We start from the raw sequence: 18,586 nt of genomic DNA, 5'->3' as shown, positions 1-18,586 counted from the left end.
CTATGGATCAGCCAAAGCTTATTTTTCAGCTTACACCACCACAGTAGGACAGGACAAAATCCTTTGAAGAGGCTCTGCCCCTTAACCAGGTGAATCGGGTTAGCACTGCTGTGTTCTTAAGCCTGGCCTAACTTTTGTCCTGGTAGCAGAAGCCCCAAAAACTCTTAGGTGAGCTCAGCTGAAGGAGCACGCGGAGCACATTAAATCCTTAAAAATCAGCTTTACTGCTGACACTAGCACTGTGTCCTGTCTAACAAGCCATCAGCTATGGTACCTCTGTGATTGGAGGGAAGTCATCTGCCTTTTTGCTTGAGTCCAGGGATTTGCTTGCTTCCACACTGACGCTGGATGATTTTCTGGACAGAACAGTTGGTGGATGTGATTGGTATGACACCTCTCCTGAGATGTTGGCTCCATTCTGTTTCTGTTGGGCAAAAGGACATTAAGTGAGCAAGGAAACACAAATTTTTGCTAGGTGATAGTGCAGAAAATCTTGCTGATGTATAAAACTGGAAGGGGTTTTGTACACACATCCACACAGCAAACTGCAAAACTACTTTTTATTGGGGAGTGCATTCCAGCCGTGCAGCGCTGCCCTCAAAGCTAAGCAGTGGCAGGAGAGGCACAAGGTCAATTTGGCATTAAGAACCCCAGCAGAGCCTCTGCATGTGGGTACCAAATTGAGATGAACAGCTCCGATTTCCACGATTAAAGCTGTGTGATCTCAATCCCGAGCAGAAATGGAAGTCAGACGTGTACAGCCAACCTCACAAAACAAGCCAGGACTAAAGATACCACAGCCCAGCTTTGCAGGAAGACTAAGTCTGAGTGCAAGACTTTAAAGCTGTGCCCAACACGGTAAGCGGGGAGAAGAGAAAGAGCACAGCGTTGTGCGCTTGTGATAGTCCAGAAACAAAACAAATGGCAGCAGGAAAGCCTTGGTGATAGCACTACTTCTCACACAACATTCCCGCTTTCCCTGAGCAAACCAACCACCACAAACACATTACTCATTCAGCAATACGTGAGTGAGGAGGGCAAGAATTTCTGATCCCAAAGAGCTGTATTGGCTTAAGAAGTGAAATCATGAATAACACAGACTTACCTCTGCAGCTGCAAGTTTCCTTGGCCTCTCCTCCTCCTTAGTGTTTTCCACCCTGTGAGGTGAGGGAGAGAAAAAGAGAGAGGAGTGAGCAGTCTATCCGTACTGTCCCATGGAATTGTTCTGGATAAGAGACAGACACAGAGCTAAATGACACGAGAACAGTGATTACGAGAGACTCTACCTGGTCACATCACCTCTTGGAGGCACCTGTGGGCCGCAAACATCTCCGTCTTTGAAACCTGCACAGAAAAGCAGCCCTATGAGAGCAAGAAGCCAGGTTTCATTTACCATCAGCTGCACAAAGTGCTCACTTGCTGGGTGATAAATACAAAAACAACTTGTAATGATGACTGCACGATCAGGAAGTCTGAACTTGGGCAGTTTCATAGAATATCATAGAATTGCTTGGTTGGAAAAGACCTTTGAGATCATCAAATCCAACGCATACCCGTTCACTCCTAAACCAGATCCCTGAGCACCTCATCGCTGAGCAGCCTGGTCTGGTGGGAGTAGTGTGTCTTGAGGGCCATTTTGAACAGTTTTTCAGTACACCAGAATGCTTCCAAGGGCATTTTAGCCAGTAGCTACTCTTGGGGGTGGTGCTGTCCCCCTCTTTCTTTCCTAACTCCCCCCGCACCCCCCCAGAAAAAAGAACTTATTAGGATCTACAAGCTAAAATTAGTTTTTAAAACAATTTCTTCTGGCAAGCCATTGATGGACATACAACCGTAGGACTGCTCCCAAGGCAGATCTTGCACTGAGATGACGAGATAAACGCCCCAGTCCAGAGGCAACGCAAGGATGCAGAGAAGAATTCATATTCAAGCATTGCCAGACGCAACCTAGATGTCGCTACTTCAACACTCTAAGCCCAGAGGGTGCAGCTGCACCTCACACACAGCAGGGTGAAAAAGAATTGAGTTAATAGTGCAATGTCAGCCTTACCAGATTCCACTATTTCTAGAGCAGAGACTCTTCGTTTCTTAGCCGGACGTTCATAATAAAGGGGCTGAGCCTGAAGTAAAAACAAAAAAATGTACCAATGTGAGTATAACCTCAATGTGAATCCAAGCAAGCAAACTCCCTGGAATTTGGTCAGCTCTGTCATGACCTCGGGACTGTTATTTGCCAGTTCAGGTGTTAGCAGAACACAAACCTCTGTGGGATCTCTGACAAGTACGCTTTTTTTAAAAAAAACCAAACCTAATAACAGCTCTCCTACATGCAGTGATTGAAAGAACAGAAGCTTGTGGCTGTCCCCTCCCCGGGGGTGTTCAAGGCCAGGCTGGATGGGGCTTTGATGCAGCGGGAAGTGTCCCTGCCCATGGCAGGTGGTTGGAGCTGGACGGGCTTTAAGGTCCCTTCCAACCCAAACCATTCTAGGATTCTTACTGCCAAAGTGCGTCAGTTTTGCCCTTGAAGTATATTTTATATAAATAGGAGTTAACAACTCTCTCAGGAACAAACAATTAGAGGGTGACAGTTTATTCCTCTCATGGGGCAATAAGAAAAGTAACGCTACACCTTTGAACCAGACTAGAGCCAAGCAGTTCATGACTCATTTTTACAGATCCAGTGTCCTACAGGACTCTTCTGCCAGTCTGGTGGACAACAACCCAGCAGAAAGAGGTTTAATGAGAGGAAGCATCCAGTTTTTCTTGTACTGTAATGTATTTTAATTACCTAACTACAAGCTGCAAGTGCTAGAGCAGAGCAGGCAAACCTGAGCAAAGCAAACCCCGCACGCAAGAGCTGCCGGCTACAAACGGGAAAGAACCTACAGCCATACAGGCTCAGAGCAGGCCCAACTTCACAATACATTAAGGAGAGCTGCCTCCTCTTTCCTCCTGCACAGATTCTACCTATGCCCCAAATCCTCGCTCACCTCTGCTGCGGGCTCTGCAATGGCAGTGGTGTCGCTGACTGAAGCCTGCTGGCCCTCCTTTGTTGCCTTGGATGGCAACCCCTCCGCAGCAACACCTTTGTCAACTTCCTCTTCACACTCAAGGACAGTGTCATCTAAGAAACAAAAGCAGGCAACATAACAACATGATTTAAAAGAGGATTAGGATTTCTACTTGCGTTAGAGCCCATCTCCTTATTCCACCTAACGCAGCGTAACCCACTGCAAACCACACACCCTTCCGCAACAGCACCTGGCAGTGATATAAGCTGGGGAGGGGCTCTTGACCAGGGAAGGCAGGGATAGGACGAGGGGGAACAGCTTTAAGTTGAAAGAGGGGAGGTTGAGATGAGATCTTAGGGAGAAATGTTCTGCTGTGAGGGTGGGGAGGCTCTGGCCCAGGTTACCCAGTGGGATCGGAACTGGCTATGCAGGTGGCCGCAAGGAAAGAAGGGCTCAAAAAGCTACTGTTTCAGTGATAACACTGAAGTACAAAAGCCAGAGTTCCCTGCAGTACAGGAACCTAAGGAAAATGGGGCACATTAAATCCTCCTGTCACATGCAGTACCTGTTCCTGCCTTCTTTGATGGTGGCTCATCAGCACTGTCCGACAGAGCGCTGAGGAAAGAACACAGACACAGTTTCACAACTGCACATGAGCTTCCAAGAGACTGACTGCTCTCCACAGCGCCGCTGCCAAAGCAAGGTTCCGTATCGCCAAGGTCTCCCCTCTCCATGTGCCCCTGAGCATCCCAGACACACACTCACTGCTGCCACACCGAGGCTCTCCCATCCACATCCTTATAGAATCACCACCACCAGGTTGGAAGAGACCCACTGGATCATCAAGTCCAACCATTCCTATCAAACACTAACCCATGTACCTCAGCACCTCGTCCACCCATGCCTTAAACCCCTCCAGGGAAGGGGACTCAACCCCCTCCCTGGGCAGCCTCTGCCAGGGACCAATCACCCTTTCTGTGAAAATATTTTTCCTAATGTCCAGCCTGAACCTCCTCCGGTGGAGCTTGAGGCCATTCCCTCTCGTCCTGTCCCCTGTCACTTGGGAGAAGAGCCCAGCTCCCTCCTCTCCACAATCTCCTCTCAGGTAGTTGTAGAGAGCAATGAGGTCTCCCCTCAGCCTCCTCTTCTCCAGGCTAAACACCCCCAGCTCTCTCAGCCGTTCCTCATAAGGCCTGTTCTCCAGCCCCTTCCCCAGCTCTGTTGCTCTTCTCTGGACTCGCTCCAGAGCCTCAACATCCTTCTTGTGGTGAGGGGCCCAGAACTGAACACAGGATTCGAGGAGCGGTCTCCCCAGGGCCGAGTCCAGAGGGAGAAGAACCTCCCTGGCCCTGCTGGCCACACCGTTGGGCGTGCCAATGGGGCACCGCGTGGCGATGCCCTGCTCACCATCTCAGCTGTCTCCAACAGTGTCAGAAGGGCCCTGAGCACCAGCGAGAGCATCACAGGATTCGAGTGCCTCAGAATCCTCCACATGTTGTACTTTGCCACAATATCCTCATTTTCCCAGGTTTCTAGACACACCCTTTGCTCACAGGGAGCCAGTTATCGCACTAAAGAGCATCAGGCCTCTTTTTCTCCTCTTAATGCTTCTTAATGTTGTGTGTTTGCTCCTATCGCCAGTTGTGGGGTTAATGCGGGAAGCTCTCCTCTTTCCTCAAGGAAAGCAGCGTGCCAGAGGTCCCTGCGCCACAGGGGTGTGCGGCAAAGAAAAGTCTAAGTAGGACAGAACTAAAAAGTGGGAAAGTGACTCCTGCCTGCACCTGCCCCCTGAAAGAACTCCCTGCTAAGCCAGCGCCCCTCAATGAGCTCTCGAAATCACTGCCAGCTGCACCCTCTCTTACAAAGCGCACGCCCCAGACTTGCACCAGCGGGAAGCAAGGATAGAACCCAGTAAAGCTCCTTTGGGTACAGAGCGCAAAGGTTCCTCCTGGATTTACTTGTTCAAGAGCAGCAGGAGAGACAGCAAGGCTTGTCTGGAGAACCCTTTGGTGTTTCTACACCACTAACGCTCCCAGAAGCGCGTCCCAGGCAGCCCGACCCCCCCCCCCCAGCAGCCATCGGGACAAACGCCTCCATCCCCGCCCGCCCCCTCCCGGCGGCTCCAGCCCCGGTCGCCCCCCCGGCCCCGCCCGTCGCGCCGCCCGCCCCGCTCCCTCCGCCTCCCGGTGCCCTCCCCGCCCGGCCCGGCGCCGGCAGGAGGCGAGGAGCCGCTCACCCAGCGTCCCGCGGCGCCCTGCGCTTCCCGCCCCGCATCTGGAGCCGCCGGGGAGCTGCCCCGAGCGGGGCACGAGCTGCAAATCGAGCTGGGTCGGAACCGAGCACAAAGTCGCACGGGGAGCACAAGCTGCACCCAGGAGAGTCGTCGCGCCGGCCGCTCAGCCGGGTGGCCAGGGACTCCCTGGCCGTTACAGCGGCCGCGGCTCGAGACCCACCCCCCCGCCCCCCCCCCCCGCGCCCCCCGGGCCGTGAACGGGGCAGCGGCATCTCGGGGGGCCCGAGCGTTAATTTAGGGGGTTAATTAGCGCGCCGGGGGCACAGGGGGGGCCGGGAGTTCGTAGGGTCTGAACACGCTTCTTCTCCTGAAGAGAAGAGTGAGGCTCAGTGGTGCATGTGGCTTAAAGGAAACTATTAAAAACAGAACGAAACCTGCTGCAAGCAGCCAAATTAACTTCTGCTCGGGATTGGGCCCTTCTGATTATAGGTTGGGGTGTTTTTTCTTAAAATGCCTTTCAGTTTAGCAGGACTAGATTTGGTGTTTGGCATCGCTGTAAACACAATCCTCCAGGTATTTTCATGATGAATTAGTGTTAGCTCTTCGTTTAATTAACTCGCTTTGACATATTACTGAAGAGCAGCTCCATCTCCTTCTTCTGGTGAGGATTCCAGACCTGGACCCAACCCTCCAGCTGAGGTCTCCCCAGAGAGGAGCAGAGGGGACAATCCCCTCCCTCCCTGCTGGCCACGTTCTCTGGATGCAGCCCGGGACACGGGGGGTTTCTGGGCTGGGAGCGCACGTTGTGGCTCATGTGGAGCTTCTCCTCCCCCATGACCCCAAGTCCTTCTCCTCAGGGCTGCTCCCAATCTCCTCATTCCCCAGCCTGGATTGAAAGTGCAGATTGCCCCGACTCAGGTGTAGGACGTTGCCCTTGGCCTTGTTGAAGCTCCTGAGGTTCTCGCAGCCCCACTTCTCCAGCCTGTCCAGGTCCCTCTGGATGCCATCTCGTCTTTCTGGTGTGAAAACTGCACCTCTCAGCTTGGTGTCATCTGCAAACTTGATGAGGGTGCCCTCGATCTCACTGTCTATATCATTGATGAACTTAAGCAGCACTGGTCCCAGTTTGTACCCCTGAGGGACACCACTAGTCACGGATCCACATCTGGACTCAACTCCCTGAAAGGAGGTTGTGGAGAGGAGGGAGCTGGGCTCTTCTCCCACGGGACAGGGGACAGGACGAGAGGGAATGGCCTCAAGCTCCACCGGGTGGGGTCAGGCTGGACATCAGGATGAAATCTTTCCCGGGAAGGGTGATTGGTCCCTGGCAGAGGCTGCCCAGGGAGGGGGTTGAGTCCCCTTCCCTGGAGGGGTTTAAGGGGCGGGTGGACGAGGTGCTGAGGGACATGGGTTAATGATTGACGGGAATGGTTGGACTCGATGATCCGGTGGGTCTCTTCCAACCTGGTGATGCTGTGATTCTAAGTGCAGGACCCGGCATTTGGCCTCGTTAAACCTCATCCCGTTGATCTCAGCCCAGCGGTCCAGCCTGTTCAGATCCCTCTGGAGCTTCCCGACCCTCCCACCCAGACATGTCGGACTACAACTCCCGGCATGCCGCGGGGCAGACTCGCTTTATAGCCGTACCTATGGCTTCTGGATCACATGTTGACTACAACTCCCGGCATGCCCCGCGGCGCTTCCGGTCACCGCACCGGAAGCCTGTGTCTCCGCTTCCGGCCCGGGGCGGAGGGTCCCGCGGCGGGCGGTGCCGGGCGCGCTCGTTGCGGCGGCGTCGTGGGGCCTCGGGGCTGGTTCCTCCCCTCGGTTCTGGGGCTGCCGGCCCTACGGGGAGCGGCCTCCGCCCGGCCCAGCTTCGTGCTGCTGCTGGCGGACGGCCTGGACTTCGGGGCCCTGGGGTGTTCCGGGCACCCGTCCTCCGCCACGCCGCGCCTGGACCGGCTGGGGCCCGCGGGCTGCGCTTCCCCGCCTGGTACAGCAGCTCCCCCGCCTGCAGCCCCTTCCGGTGCGGCCCTGGGGCGGGAGGAGCCGGGCCCCCCTCTCCTCCCTCCTCCCCGGTCTCTCCTCATCCCCCCTTCCCTCGTCCCAACTCTCTCCTCCCTGTCCTGCCCTTCTCTGCCCTCCTGGCCCCTCACGCCTGCCCCGTCTCCTCTCTCCCCAGCGCAGCCCTGCTGACCGGCCGCTTCCAGACGTGCTCTGGGATCTACCCCGGCGTCTTCAGCCCGGACTCGCGGGGGCTGCCGCTGGCGGAGGTCGCCGTGGCCGAGCTGCTGAAGGCCGAGGGCTATGCCACGGCCATGGTGGGCAAGTGGCACCTTGGCTTGAGCCAGAACGGCTCCTTCCTTCCCACCCACCAGGGCTTCGACCACTTCCTTGGGGTGCCCGACTCCCACGACCAGGTGAGGAGCTGGTGGGCATCCAGCGGGAATGGGGAGAGAGCTTGAAGGGATGAGGGAAAGGCTGTGGATGGATCTTCCTGGACTTCAGGAAAGCCTTTGACACAGTTTCTCCCAGCGTTCTGCTTCTGAAACTGTCACCTCTGGCCTGAACAGGAGAACGAGCTCCTGGGTGGAAAACTGGTTGGCTGGAGGGCCCAGAGAGTGGTAGGAGATGGAGTTAACTCCAGCTGGAGGCTGGTTGCAAGTGGTGTCTCCAGGGCTCAGTGCTGGGTCCAGCCCTGTTTAATGTCTTTATCAATGACCTGGATGAAGGCACTGAGTGCACCCTTAGCAAGTTTGCGGATGACACTGAGCTGGGAGGAAGTGTTGATCTGCTGGAGGATCAGGAGGCTCCAAAGGGATCTGAACAGGCTGGACCGCTGGGCTGAGACCAACAAAGCCAAATCCTATGATTCCATGAAGGACAAAATGTTCTTTGTTCTCTCCAGGGCCCCTGCGAGAATCTCACCTGCTTCCCACCCGACACCAAGTGCTTTGGGACCTGTGACCAAGGTGTAGTGCCAGTCCCGCTCCTCTGGAACCAGAGCATCATGCAGCAGCCCGTCTCTTTCCCTGATCTGGTGCCGCTCTACAACAAATTCTCCCGGGACTTCATCGCTCACTGTGCCCGACGAGGCGTCCCCTTCCTGCTCTACCAGGCATCCCACGTAGGAGATGGGGACCTACTAGGAGATGGGGACGTTGCTCCGGGCTGAGGGGAAGGGGGAAACCTTTGTTCTGTGGGGAGGGACCAGGTTGGTCTCAAGACCGGGTTGGATGGGGCCTTGGGAAGCCTGGTCCAATGAGAGGTGTCCCTGCCCATCACAGGGGGGTTGGAACTAGGTAATCTTTAAGGTCCCTTCCAACCCAAACCATTCTATGAGCGCAGGGCAGCACCTCAGCTCCCGCAGTCCTCCTCTATTCCTCTCTTGTGAGATCTCGGCTGGAGGCTTGGCTCCACTTCTGGAATCCTCAACATGAGAAGGAGATGGAGCTGTTGGAACTGGTCCAGAGGAGGCTAAAAAGGTGATCAGAGGGCTGGAGAACCTCCCGTACGAGGAGAGGCTGAGAGAGTTGGGGTTGTTCAGCCTGGAGAAGAGAAGGCTCCGAGGAGACCTTAGAGCGACCTTCCAGTACCTGAAGGGGCTCCAAGAAAGCAGCAGAGGGACTGTTCACAAAGGCTTGTGGTGATAGGATGAAGGGGAATGGGGATAAACTGGAGAGGGGCAGATTTAGGCTTGATATAAGGAAGAATTTCTTCACCATGAGGGTGGGGAGGCCCTGGAGCAGGTTTTCCAGGGAAGTTGTGGCTGCCCCATCCCTGGAGGTGTTCAAGGCCACGTTGGCTGGAGCCTTGGGCAGCCTGATCCAGTGGGAGGTGTCCCTGCCCATGGAAGGGGGTTGGAATTGGATGGCCTTGAGATCCCTTCCAACCCAAACTCTTCTATGGTTCTATCACTGTGCTGAGCAGCCAGGACTTGCTCCTGGGGTTGCTGTTCCCACGCTCAGGTCTCCGTTATCATGATGTTCCGGGGCTGCTGCTTTCTGGAGCTTTGCCAGCTTCTCTAGGTCAGGAGCCTACCGAGGAAAACTTCTCGCTCTGTGTCTCCATGTCTTCTCATGGGGCTCAGCTCCTTTGTGCCATTGCTGAGAGATGGAGCTTAGGAACAAACCTCCTCCCAGCAACGGATACGGTGAAGGGGCTGGAGAACAAGTCTACTGAGAAGAAGCTGAGGGAACTGGTGCTGTTTAGCCTAGAGAAAACGGGGCTGAGAGGAGACCTTATCCCTCTCTTGCTCCCTGAAAGGAGGTTGTAGCGAGGTAGGTGCTGGTCTCTTCTTCCAAGTAACAAGCGATAGGATGAGAGGAAATGGCCTCAAATTCCAGCAGGGGAGGTTTAGATTGCATATTTTGGATATTAGGAAAAGTTTTTTCGCTGAAAGGGTTCTCAGATGCTGGTAGAGGCTGCTCAAGGCAGTGGTGGAGTCATCATCCCAGGAGGTGTTCAAAAGACAGGGAGATGAGGTGCTCAGGGGTCTGGTTTAGTGGTGGACGCGGACGGTTGGACTCATTGATCTCGAAAGTCGTTTCCAACGATTCAACTCGTTGGGGGATGTAGGATTCATCTTGTGGGGGTTGTCACTTCTCTCCACGTCCATGCTGGGCTGCTCACTGTCCCCAGGTGAACTTCTGTGAGCCCGAGGAAGCTCTGGGAGTTTGCGTAGCGCTCTTCTTTGCCCTTTTTCCAGCACACACGCTACCCCCAGTTTGCCAGCCGGGAGTACACGGGGCAGTCGCAGCGTGGGCCGTTCGGGGACGCGCTCTTGGAGTTTGACGGCTCAGTGGGAGAGGTGCTGCAGGCGCTGGAGGAAAACGGTCTCGCTAACTCAACCTTGGTGTTTTTTACCTCCGACAACGGGTGAGTGGCCTCAGCAGTGGATCCTGCCCTTGGGGCACAACAACCCTGGGCAGCTCCAGACTAGGAGAAGTCTGGCTGAAAAGCTGCCTGGAGGAGAAGGACCTGGGGGGGTTGATTGAACAGGAGCCAGCAGTGGCCCAGGTGGCCAAGAAGGCCAATGGCATCTTGGCTTGGATCAGACACGGCGTGGCCAGCAGGGCCAGGGAGGTTCTTCTCCCTCTGGACTCGGCCCTGGGGAGACCGCTCCTCGAATCCTGTGTTCAGTTCTGGGCCCCTCCCCACAAGAAGGATGTTGAGGCTCTGGAGCGAGTCCAGAGAAGAGCAACGGAGCTGAGGAAGGGGCTGGAGAACGAGTCTGAGGGCCCTGGGGGTGTTTAGCCTGGAGAAGAGGAGGCTGAGGGGAGACCTCATTGCTCTCTCCAACTCCTTGAAAGGAGGTTGTGGAGAGGAGGGAGCTGGGCTCTTCTCCCACGTGACAGGGGACAGGACGAGAGGGAGTGGCCTCAAGCTCCACCGGAGGAGGTTCAGGCTGGACATTAGGAAAAATATTTTCACAGAAAGGGTGATTGGTCCCTGGCAGAGGCTGCCCAGGGAGGGGGTTGAGTCCCCTTCCCTGGAGGGGTTTAAGGCATGGGTGGACAAGGTGCTGAGGTACATGGGTTAATGATTGATGGGAATGGTTGGACTCGATGATCCGGTGGGTCTCTTCCAACCTAGTTATTCTATGATTCTATGATTCTATCTCGTACCTCAGTGTGGCCCAGAAGAGCCCAGTGTGGGGACGCTGACAGGTGGAGGAGGGTTGGTGCCCTGCTCCGTGCTGCGCTCTGGTGGCACAGAAATGCTCCATCTAGCTCCGCACGATCCCACTGTGACCTTCCCTGGCTCTGTGTCTCACCAGCATCCATCAGCTGAGGAGCAAGGTGTCAGAGGAGCACGAGGTCATCAAGAAGAAGGAGCTGGAGACTGATCCCAAGGCCTCCTATGGCTACGGGGGCAAATTTGGAACAGAGCGAGACCGGATGGATAAGGTAACAATCATAGGAGGCTTCCTTGGGCCCTAGTGGGAAGATCTTTTCCTCACAAAGGAAGGAGCTTCCCTGAATTGTGTCCTGGAGACCTTCCATGACTTCACAGATTCGCACATTCCCATAATCTGTATCTGCGATCTATTTGAACCCATGGGTGTAATTTATCTCTTCGGCTTCCACTGAAAGTTCCCCTTAGTGAAGAAGGACTTTCTTCTGGCTTGTTTTGAACCTGCTGCATAACAATTAAACCTGGTGCCTTCCTACTTGTGCTTGGAGAACTAATGAATAATTCCCCCTCGAATTCTCCATTCCAGATCTCTATCATCTCCCCAGGGTGGAGCCGTACTTCATATTCCCTGTTCTCACATCAACTCTTTTCTACTAATCCTCATTATGCTTCTTCCCATGCCTTTCAGCATTCAAGACTTCAATTTTTTCAACAGCGAGTAACAAGGAATAAGGGATAAGACATGAGAAAATGGCCTCAGGTTGCTCCAGGAGAGGTTTAGATTAGATATTAGGAAAAATTTCTTTACTGAAAGAGTGGGGAAGCATTGGAAGAGGCTGCCTTGAGAAGCAGTGATGGAGTTTCCATCTCTGGAGGTGCTCGAGGCCAGATTGGATGGGGTCTTAAGCAGCCTGGTGCAGTGGGAGGTGTCCCTGCCCACGGCAGGAGGGTTGGGACTGGATGATCGTTAAGGTCCCTTCCAACTCAGACCATTTAATGATTCTATGATTGTATGCGCAGGACCTACTTTTTCAGGATGTGCTTTATCAGCTTCCCTGGGCGCTTCATTCTTTTGATTAGCACAAAGTTTGCCCTGATGTTTGATTTAATATTATGAAATTTGGGCATTGGCAGAGGCTGCCAGGGAGGTGGTTGAGTCACCATCCATGGAGGTGTTTAAGGGATGGGTGGACGAGGTGCTGAGGGACATGGGTTAGTGATTGATGGGAATGGTTGGACTCGATGATCCGGTGGGTCTGGGGGCCTGTAGAAGGACTCCGAGGGGCTCTAGAAGGGTCTGGGTTCCTTTAGAAGGGCTCTGGGGAGGCTCTAGAAGGGTCTGGGTTCCTTTGGAAGGGCTCTGGGGAGGCTCTAGAAGGGTCTGGGTTCCTTTACAAGGGCTCTAGGGGGATCTAGAAATGTCTGGGGGCCTTTAGAGGGTCCCTGGGAGGCTCTAGAAGGGTCTGGGGTCTTTTAGAAGCAACATGATTGGCTCTAGAAGGGACTGGAGGCCTTAAGAAGGGTCTAGAGGCGCTCTAGAATGGTCTGGGGTCCTTCAGACAGGCTTAGGAAGGCTGTAGAATAGTCTGGAGGCCTTTAGAATGGCCCTGGGGGGCTCTAGAAGGGTCTGGGAGCTTTAAAAGGGTCCAGATTGGCTCTAGAAGGGTCTGGGGGCCTTTAGATTGGCCCTGTGGGGCTCTAGAAGGGTCTGGGGGCGTATAGATGGGCCCTGGGGGGCTCTAGAAGGGTCTGGGTGCCTTTAGAAGGGCCCTGGGAGGTTCTGGAAGGGTCCGGGTGCATTTAGAAGTGCGCTGAGTGGCTCTAGAATGGTCTAGGGTCTTTAGAAGAGTCATGAGTGGCTCTAGAAGGGTCTGGGGGCCTTTAGAAGTGTGTTGAGGGGCTCTGGAAGCGTCTGGTGGCCTTTAGAAAGGCCCTGAGGAGCTGTAGATGGGTCTGGGGGCCTTTAGAAGTGCCCTGGGTGGCTCTAGAAGGGTCTGGGGGAATTTAGCAGGGCCCTGGGGGGCTCTAGAAGGGTCTGGGGGCATTTAGAAGGGCCTTGGGGGCCCGAGAAAGGTCTGTGATCATTTATAAGGGCCTTTGGGGACTCTGGAAGGGTCTGGGGGCATTTAGAAGGGCCTGTGGGGGCTCTAGATGGGTCTGGAGGCCTTTAGAACGGCCTGTGGGTGCTCTAGAAGGGTCTGGGGCCCATTAGAAGGGCCTTGAGAGGCTCTAGAAGGGTCTGGGGTCTCTTCGAAGGGGCATGAGTGGCTCTAGAACGGTCTGGGGGCCCGTCAAAGAAACGTCAGGGGCTCTAGAAGGGTCTGGGGGCCTTTAGAAGAGCCCTGAGAGGCTCTAGAACGGTCTGGGGGCCCGTCAAAGAAACGGCTCTGGAAGTCAGGGGCTCTGGAAGGGTCTGGGTGTGTTTAGAAGGGGCCTTGGGGGCTCTAGAATGGTCTGGCGGCCTTTAGAAGGGCTCAGGGGGGGCTCTAGAAGGGTCTGGCAGCCTTTAGAATGGCCCTGGGAGGCTCTGGAAGGCTCTGAGGGCCTTTAGAAGGGCCCTGGGGGGCTCTAGAAGAGTCTTGGGGGCCTTTAGAAAAGCCCTTTGTGGCTCTAGAAGGGTCTGGGGGCTTTTAGAAGGGACATGAAGGGCTTTAGAAGGGTCTGGGGGCCTTTAGAACAGCTCTGGGGGGCTCTAGAAGGGTCTAGGGGCATTTAGAAGGGACGTGAGGGGCTCTGGAAAGATTGGGAGGCCTTTAGAAGGGCCCTGGTGGGCTCTAGAAGAGTCTGGGGGCCTTTAGAAGACCTCTGGGGGCCTCTAGAAGGGTCTGGGTGCCTTTAGAAGGGCTCTGGGAGGCTCTTGAAGGGTATGGATGTGAGCATCTCTCCCCAAACTCCACACTTGACCTCCCGTTTATGTCACCAAATACGCAGGGAAGAGGCAAGTCCCGAGCTTGGGAGGTCCGGGGCAGGGTGTGCTACGATGGGTGCTTGGGGAGGGATGTGGCAGCAGCTGGGGCAGGGCTGTGAGGTCACAGACCCCACGGTGCCACACTGGGATGGGCAGGGCTGTGCCGTGTCACGGGCACCGCTCCGGCAGTGCCAGCAGCAGTGTTGGCAGCATGGTGCAGGCACGGGGGGCCATGGCCCCAGCTCGCCTCCTTATCCTCCTCCTCCTGGTGTCCCTGGAAACGCGGGTTGTCCAGGCTGCCCCGTGGCGAGCACGACCATCAGGTGGGTGGGCAGGGGCTGGCACCCAGCCCTGGGCAGCAGGCGCCGTGCCTAGCGCTGCTCAAGGGGCAGCAGGGCTGGGAGAGCAGCAGAGCCGGCTGGGCTGGGTGAGCCTTGGCAGCTCCACTGCATGTCCTGGGGAACGAAACTGAGGACAGCACCTCATGGAAACCTGTGGGATTCCAGCTGTGGCAGAGGCAAAAGCCGCCCGGCTGCTCAGCCCGACCTGGGAGCATCGGGGGGGCCCCCAAAGGTGTCGGGGTCGCTGCACTGAGCGGGCACCGAGGGGTTTGTGCTCTGCTCTCAGCACACTTCCCATCCTACGTTCTTGGCCAGCACTCTGACGTGCGGAGGAGCAGAGGGGAAGGGGTCGGCTGTGCTGTGCCCTGGGAAGCTCTTTGCCGGCCTCTCCCACCCTTCACTGCTTCCCTTGCCGGCTGCAGAGCTGGCTGGGGCTGAAGTTAGAGCTGGTGTGAGTTCCGGGTGGTCCTTTCTCCTGACAGCTCCCCGCCTGGTTTATGTTGGATCAGCACGGTCCAGGCAGCCAGGAACCGTCTGTGCGATGCCCCAGAGTGGAAGGGAGGGACGAAGGCTTGAACTGCATTCACCGCCATTCTGATTGGAAGTAGATTGAGATATTTCATGGAGCTGCTCTCTTCTGTTTGTTTATAGACGTGGCTGGAGGCAACGGATCTCCAGCTTCCCAGCTGGGTCCCGGAGCTGAGCTGCAGGAAGATTGCATGGGTACGTCAGCTTTGGACCTCCTTCGGGAGCTGCCAGCTCAAAGCCCGCACGGGAGCAAGGCTGCTCTTGCAGGTGTGAGAACACAGACCTGCATCGCGTGTGCCACCCCATTGCATGATCCCCTCATGTCCTGCTGTTGAGCTGTGACAGGGTGATCACCGTGTTTGATGGAAACACCATGGGTGTTTGGGTGCAGGTGTGGCTCCAGCTCCAACTTCTCAGCCTGATCCCGCACTGGAGCCCACCTGGCGTCCCAGGAGCGGTCGGCGTTCTGGGCTGAATGCGCAGACCAAGTGCTCATTGTCAAGATTTTGTTAGTGAGAAATTTAACTGGATACTTTCTGTTAAGGGTTTGAAAGAGCAAAGGATAACACCAAAGCAAGGAAGTCTTCCCAGCTTCCATCAGACCTCCTGAAGGAAATCCTGGAAGAGCTGGAGAAAGCAGAACCTGGTGGGTATATTGCCCCCTTAGCCAGAGCACTTGGGAAGGCTTTACAGACTCTTACAGACAAGGCAGACCCTGCGGCAGCAGGAAGTGACTGACCGGAGCCTCGCTGCGCCAGCGTGCACTGTCACACCTGCAGGCGCTGCTGGGCCGCAGGGATGGTCCAGAGTCTCTGCTGCAGTTTTGGTCCTAGCTGAGCCCAGCACAGCTGCTGCCCCTGGCCAAAGCTGTTCTGGGTAGACACTGGCATCCAGCCGGCAGGAGCTGTGGGTGCTCAGGCCACGCTGAGAGTGCCCAGGGTGGCAGAGAGGACACGCAGGCAGCTTGGGGTCAGCGACACTGGCAGACTTTGCCAGGGCTGCAGGCGCGTGCTGGCCTGGTCCACCCCTGTTGTTCTCCTTGGTGTCTGAGGACTCTGGGTGACACCCTGGGGACAGGGACAGATAGAAGCTGGACATCCAGCTTGAGGCCACACAGCTCACTCAGAAGCAGCAAACACAGAGGGCTGTGGATTCAGTCTCTGGCGGCTTCACTCTCTGTTCCCGGCTATGTTTTAGATAACTTGGCTGTGGTTTCCCTTTGGCTTTGAGGGTCTGTGGGCTCTTTGCTTCCACTGGTGAAAGTGCCCAAGACATGGTGACCAGAGCTTGGGGTTCAGTTCACTGTGTGTGTCTGTGACCCTTCCTGTGGGACGGAGGTGGCAGGATGGGATGTGCTTCTCCACAGGGCTCTCTCCCAGCTGAACTAGGTAGCCTGATCTAGTGGGAGGTGTCCCTGCCCATCATAGGGGTGTTGGGACTAGATGATCTTCAAGGTGCCTTCCAACCCAAACTATTCTATGGTTCTATGGTTCTATGGTTCTATGATGCTATGAGTCTATGAAGTGGCTGCAGCATCTCCCTGTCCCCTCTGAAGGAAGGCGTATACCATCACCTTAAGGTTTACCAAAGATGCACTAAGTGTGATAAGAAGGTCCCATGCAATCTCCTAGTCTCCTGTCAGCTCAGGTATTGCTGCCTACGGGAACGCTGGCAAGTGCCAAGCACTTGAATTTTCCTCCGTGAATGACACCTTGTTTGGACTGGTGATGAGGTGCAGCCCCAAAAGCCCAAGCTTTGTTTCCAAGCCTTATTGCTGTCTTTGGCCTCCTGAAGTTATTGCATTCCTGATGAAGAATGGTTACTACCAATTAAACCGACCCTCTGTCTTTCTGAAGGTACGGATGGTGGGACTGTGGACGAGGAGGCGCTTTGGGAAGGAGGCGTTCGGGCAGCACCGATCTCTGATGAAGAAACAGGGCCAATCCAGTCAACAGGCGCTCCAGGTAATTGCTGTCCCTCGGTCACCCAGCGCCATCTGTCAGCATCCCTGTGGGTCCACAGGCTCTTCCCCTGGTGCCGCTGCCTCACACCGTTAGCACGGAGCAGCTGTTCTCAAAGAAGCCTGGAGTGGCTCTCTGGGAAGGAGCGTCAGCTCTGGGGTGCAGAGTCATTGCCACCAGTTCACCAGAGCGATGCTCACTCGTAACCCCCTGCGGCTGCAGGACGTGCTCACCACCCACCACCCCCAGCTTCCAGGATGTCAGAACTTTGCTGTTTGGGGACGGAGGCCCATGCAAAGCGTGTTGAGTAGGTGATGGGAAATGTGGCTCTTAATGGAATGCATCTCCTGCCAAACCTGCATCCCGGAGCTTGCGGGGAGTCACCCGAGGCACAACAGAGGAGAATCCCTGCTGTGAGCTGGGATCCAAAGGGATGAACAGACAGACTGGAGACAGCTTAGAGGGAAAATGGGATTATGGCCATCCCAAAGCTGGGGGAGAAAGAGAGGCTCCAGAGTGCTCCGATTTGCCAAGGCTTTGGCTATTTCCTTTGTTACTGCTGAAACCAAGGAAATCTTGCAGCCCCGGGATGTTCAGTGTGTCAGAGATGCCGACAAAGTGAGAAAGAACATTTCCTGGCAATGCCAGACCTCCTGCACCATCGCCAGCAGCGAGCAGGACATACTGACTCCAGAATTGTTCCTCCAGGTGAGGATGGTGACAAAAACTCGAAGACTGTGGCTCTGAAAGGTTTCTGGAGCTACTGCTCAGAAGGCATTGCAGCAGTCCTGGGCTGCATGCTGCTGGGGATGGTGTTTTGCTGCGTGTGCCGCCTGTGGAGGAAGAGGAGACGGTGAGTTGCTGGGACGGAGATTTGCCAAACTTGTGTATCAGACGGGGTTTCCTGACCAAGAGGCGTTCAGAGGCCAGGGGTTCTGCAGTGCCCAGTCAGTTACTGGGCAGGCTCTGCTGACATCTCTGTCCGGGTGGTGAGGGCTGAGAGGAGATGAGCCATGGGCAGGTGAGCAGAGCCCCAGCCTAGGGGGGCAGGGCGCCCCGTTTTCTGCACAGAGCTCCCCATCCCCTCAGCTCCCATGTGCACCTTGATACCCACATCCCACGGTGTTCCCAGCGCGGCCCAGTGCCCTCGCGCTGGCTCAGCACTGCAGCCGGGCCTCAGCGACCTCTTCTCTGCACAGGAACCGCTCCAGAGCCTCGTGAATCCATGCCGACCCCAGCAGCTGCCCCTTGCTCCCGGCCAGCCGTCCTGTGCATCCCAGCACCCACTAGAGCCAGAGCCAGCGCCAGCAGCCACCTCCATGCCTGGAAAACCAGCCTGCCTGTCCTGGAGCCCCACGGAACCAGCCCAGCGCCCTTTCAGCCCCCTGCCCCCATCCTAGTGCCCTGATCCTCCTGGCCAGGACAGGCTGGGGTGTGGAGAGAGATTCCTGATGGATGGCTTCAGGGGTAGCAGGTATTGCTAACCACCCGCAGAGCAAGAAATACAGAGCAGCAGTGCCAGTGTCCGAGTCAGAGTGGCAGCAGACCCAGGAACTCCCCAGTTCTGGGCTGAGCTCCTTCTTGGGGTACGCAGGGACGTGGGTGCCCGCAGTGTCAGCAGGCAGGGAACCGGGCAGGGGAGCCGCTGACACGAAAGACGAGAGGTTGGACCCTAGAAAGGAGTCTTTCAACCCTAGAATCAAAGCTTTGGACCCTAAAACTGAAAGTCTGAGCCGTAAAAAGCGATTTGGAGCAGAGAAGGGAGGGTTTGGACACACAAGATGTGGCTTGGACCGTAAAAATGGCTCCCTGAGAGGAGATCTGTGTTCCTCACCTGCAGCACCCCTGTCCCTGTCTCTGTCCCTTTCCATGTTCCTGTCCCTGCTGTCCCCTGCACTCTAACACAAACTCAAACAGTGAGCCTCCATCAGAAAACAAAATCTATAATAAAACTTGATATAAGCAAG

General features: G+C 55.7%; 1 protein-coding gene across 1 annotated transcript; it reads left to right on the top strand.

The window, feature by feature from the left end:
- Positions 1-6,930: 6,930 nt before the first annotated feature.
- Positions 6,931-18,586, top strand: LOC138728604 (arylsulfatase A-like). Its single transcript, XM_069872103.1, is given in 11 exon segments — positions 6,931-7,207; positions 7,210-7,270; positions 7,427-7,664; positions 8,153-8,371; positions 9,953-10,122; positions 11,024-11,153; positions 14,782-14,853; positions 15,203-15,304; positions 16,515-16,622; positions 17,328-17,472; positions 17,819-18,586. Coding segments are annotated over 8 exon segments (1,233 nt in total). The 3' UTR covers positions 15,269-15,304; positions 16,515-16,622; positions 17,328-17,472; positions 17,819-18,586.

The sequence above is a fragment of the Phaenicophaeus curvirostris genome, chromosome 18, assembly GCF_032191515.1.
Source record: "Phaenicophaeus curvirostris isolate KB17595 chromosome 18, BPBGC_Pcur_1.0, whole genome shotgun sequence".
In the NCBI taxonomy this organism is placed as follows: Eukaryota; Metazoa; Chordata; class Aves; order Cuculiformes; family Cuculidae; genus Phaenicophaeus; species Phaenicophaeus curvirostris.
This window is presented reverse-complemented; position numbering and strand designations above follow the sequence as displayed.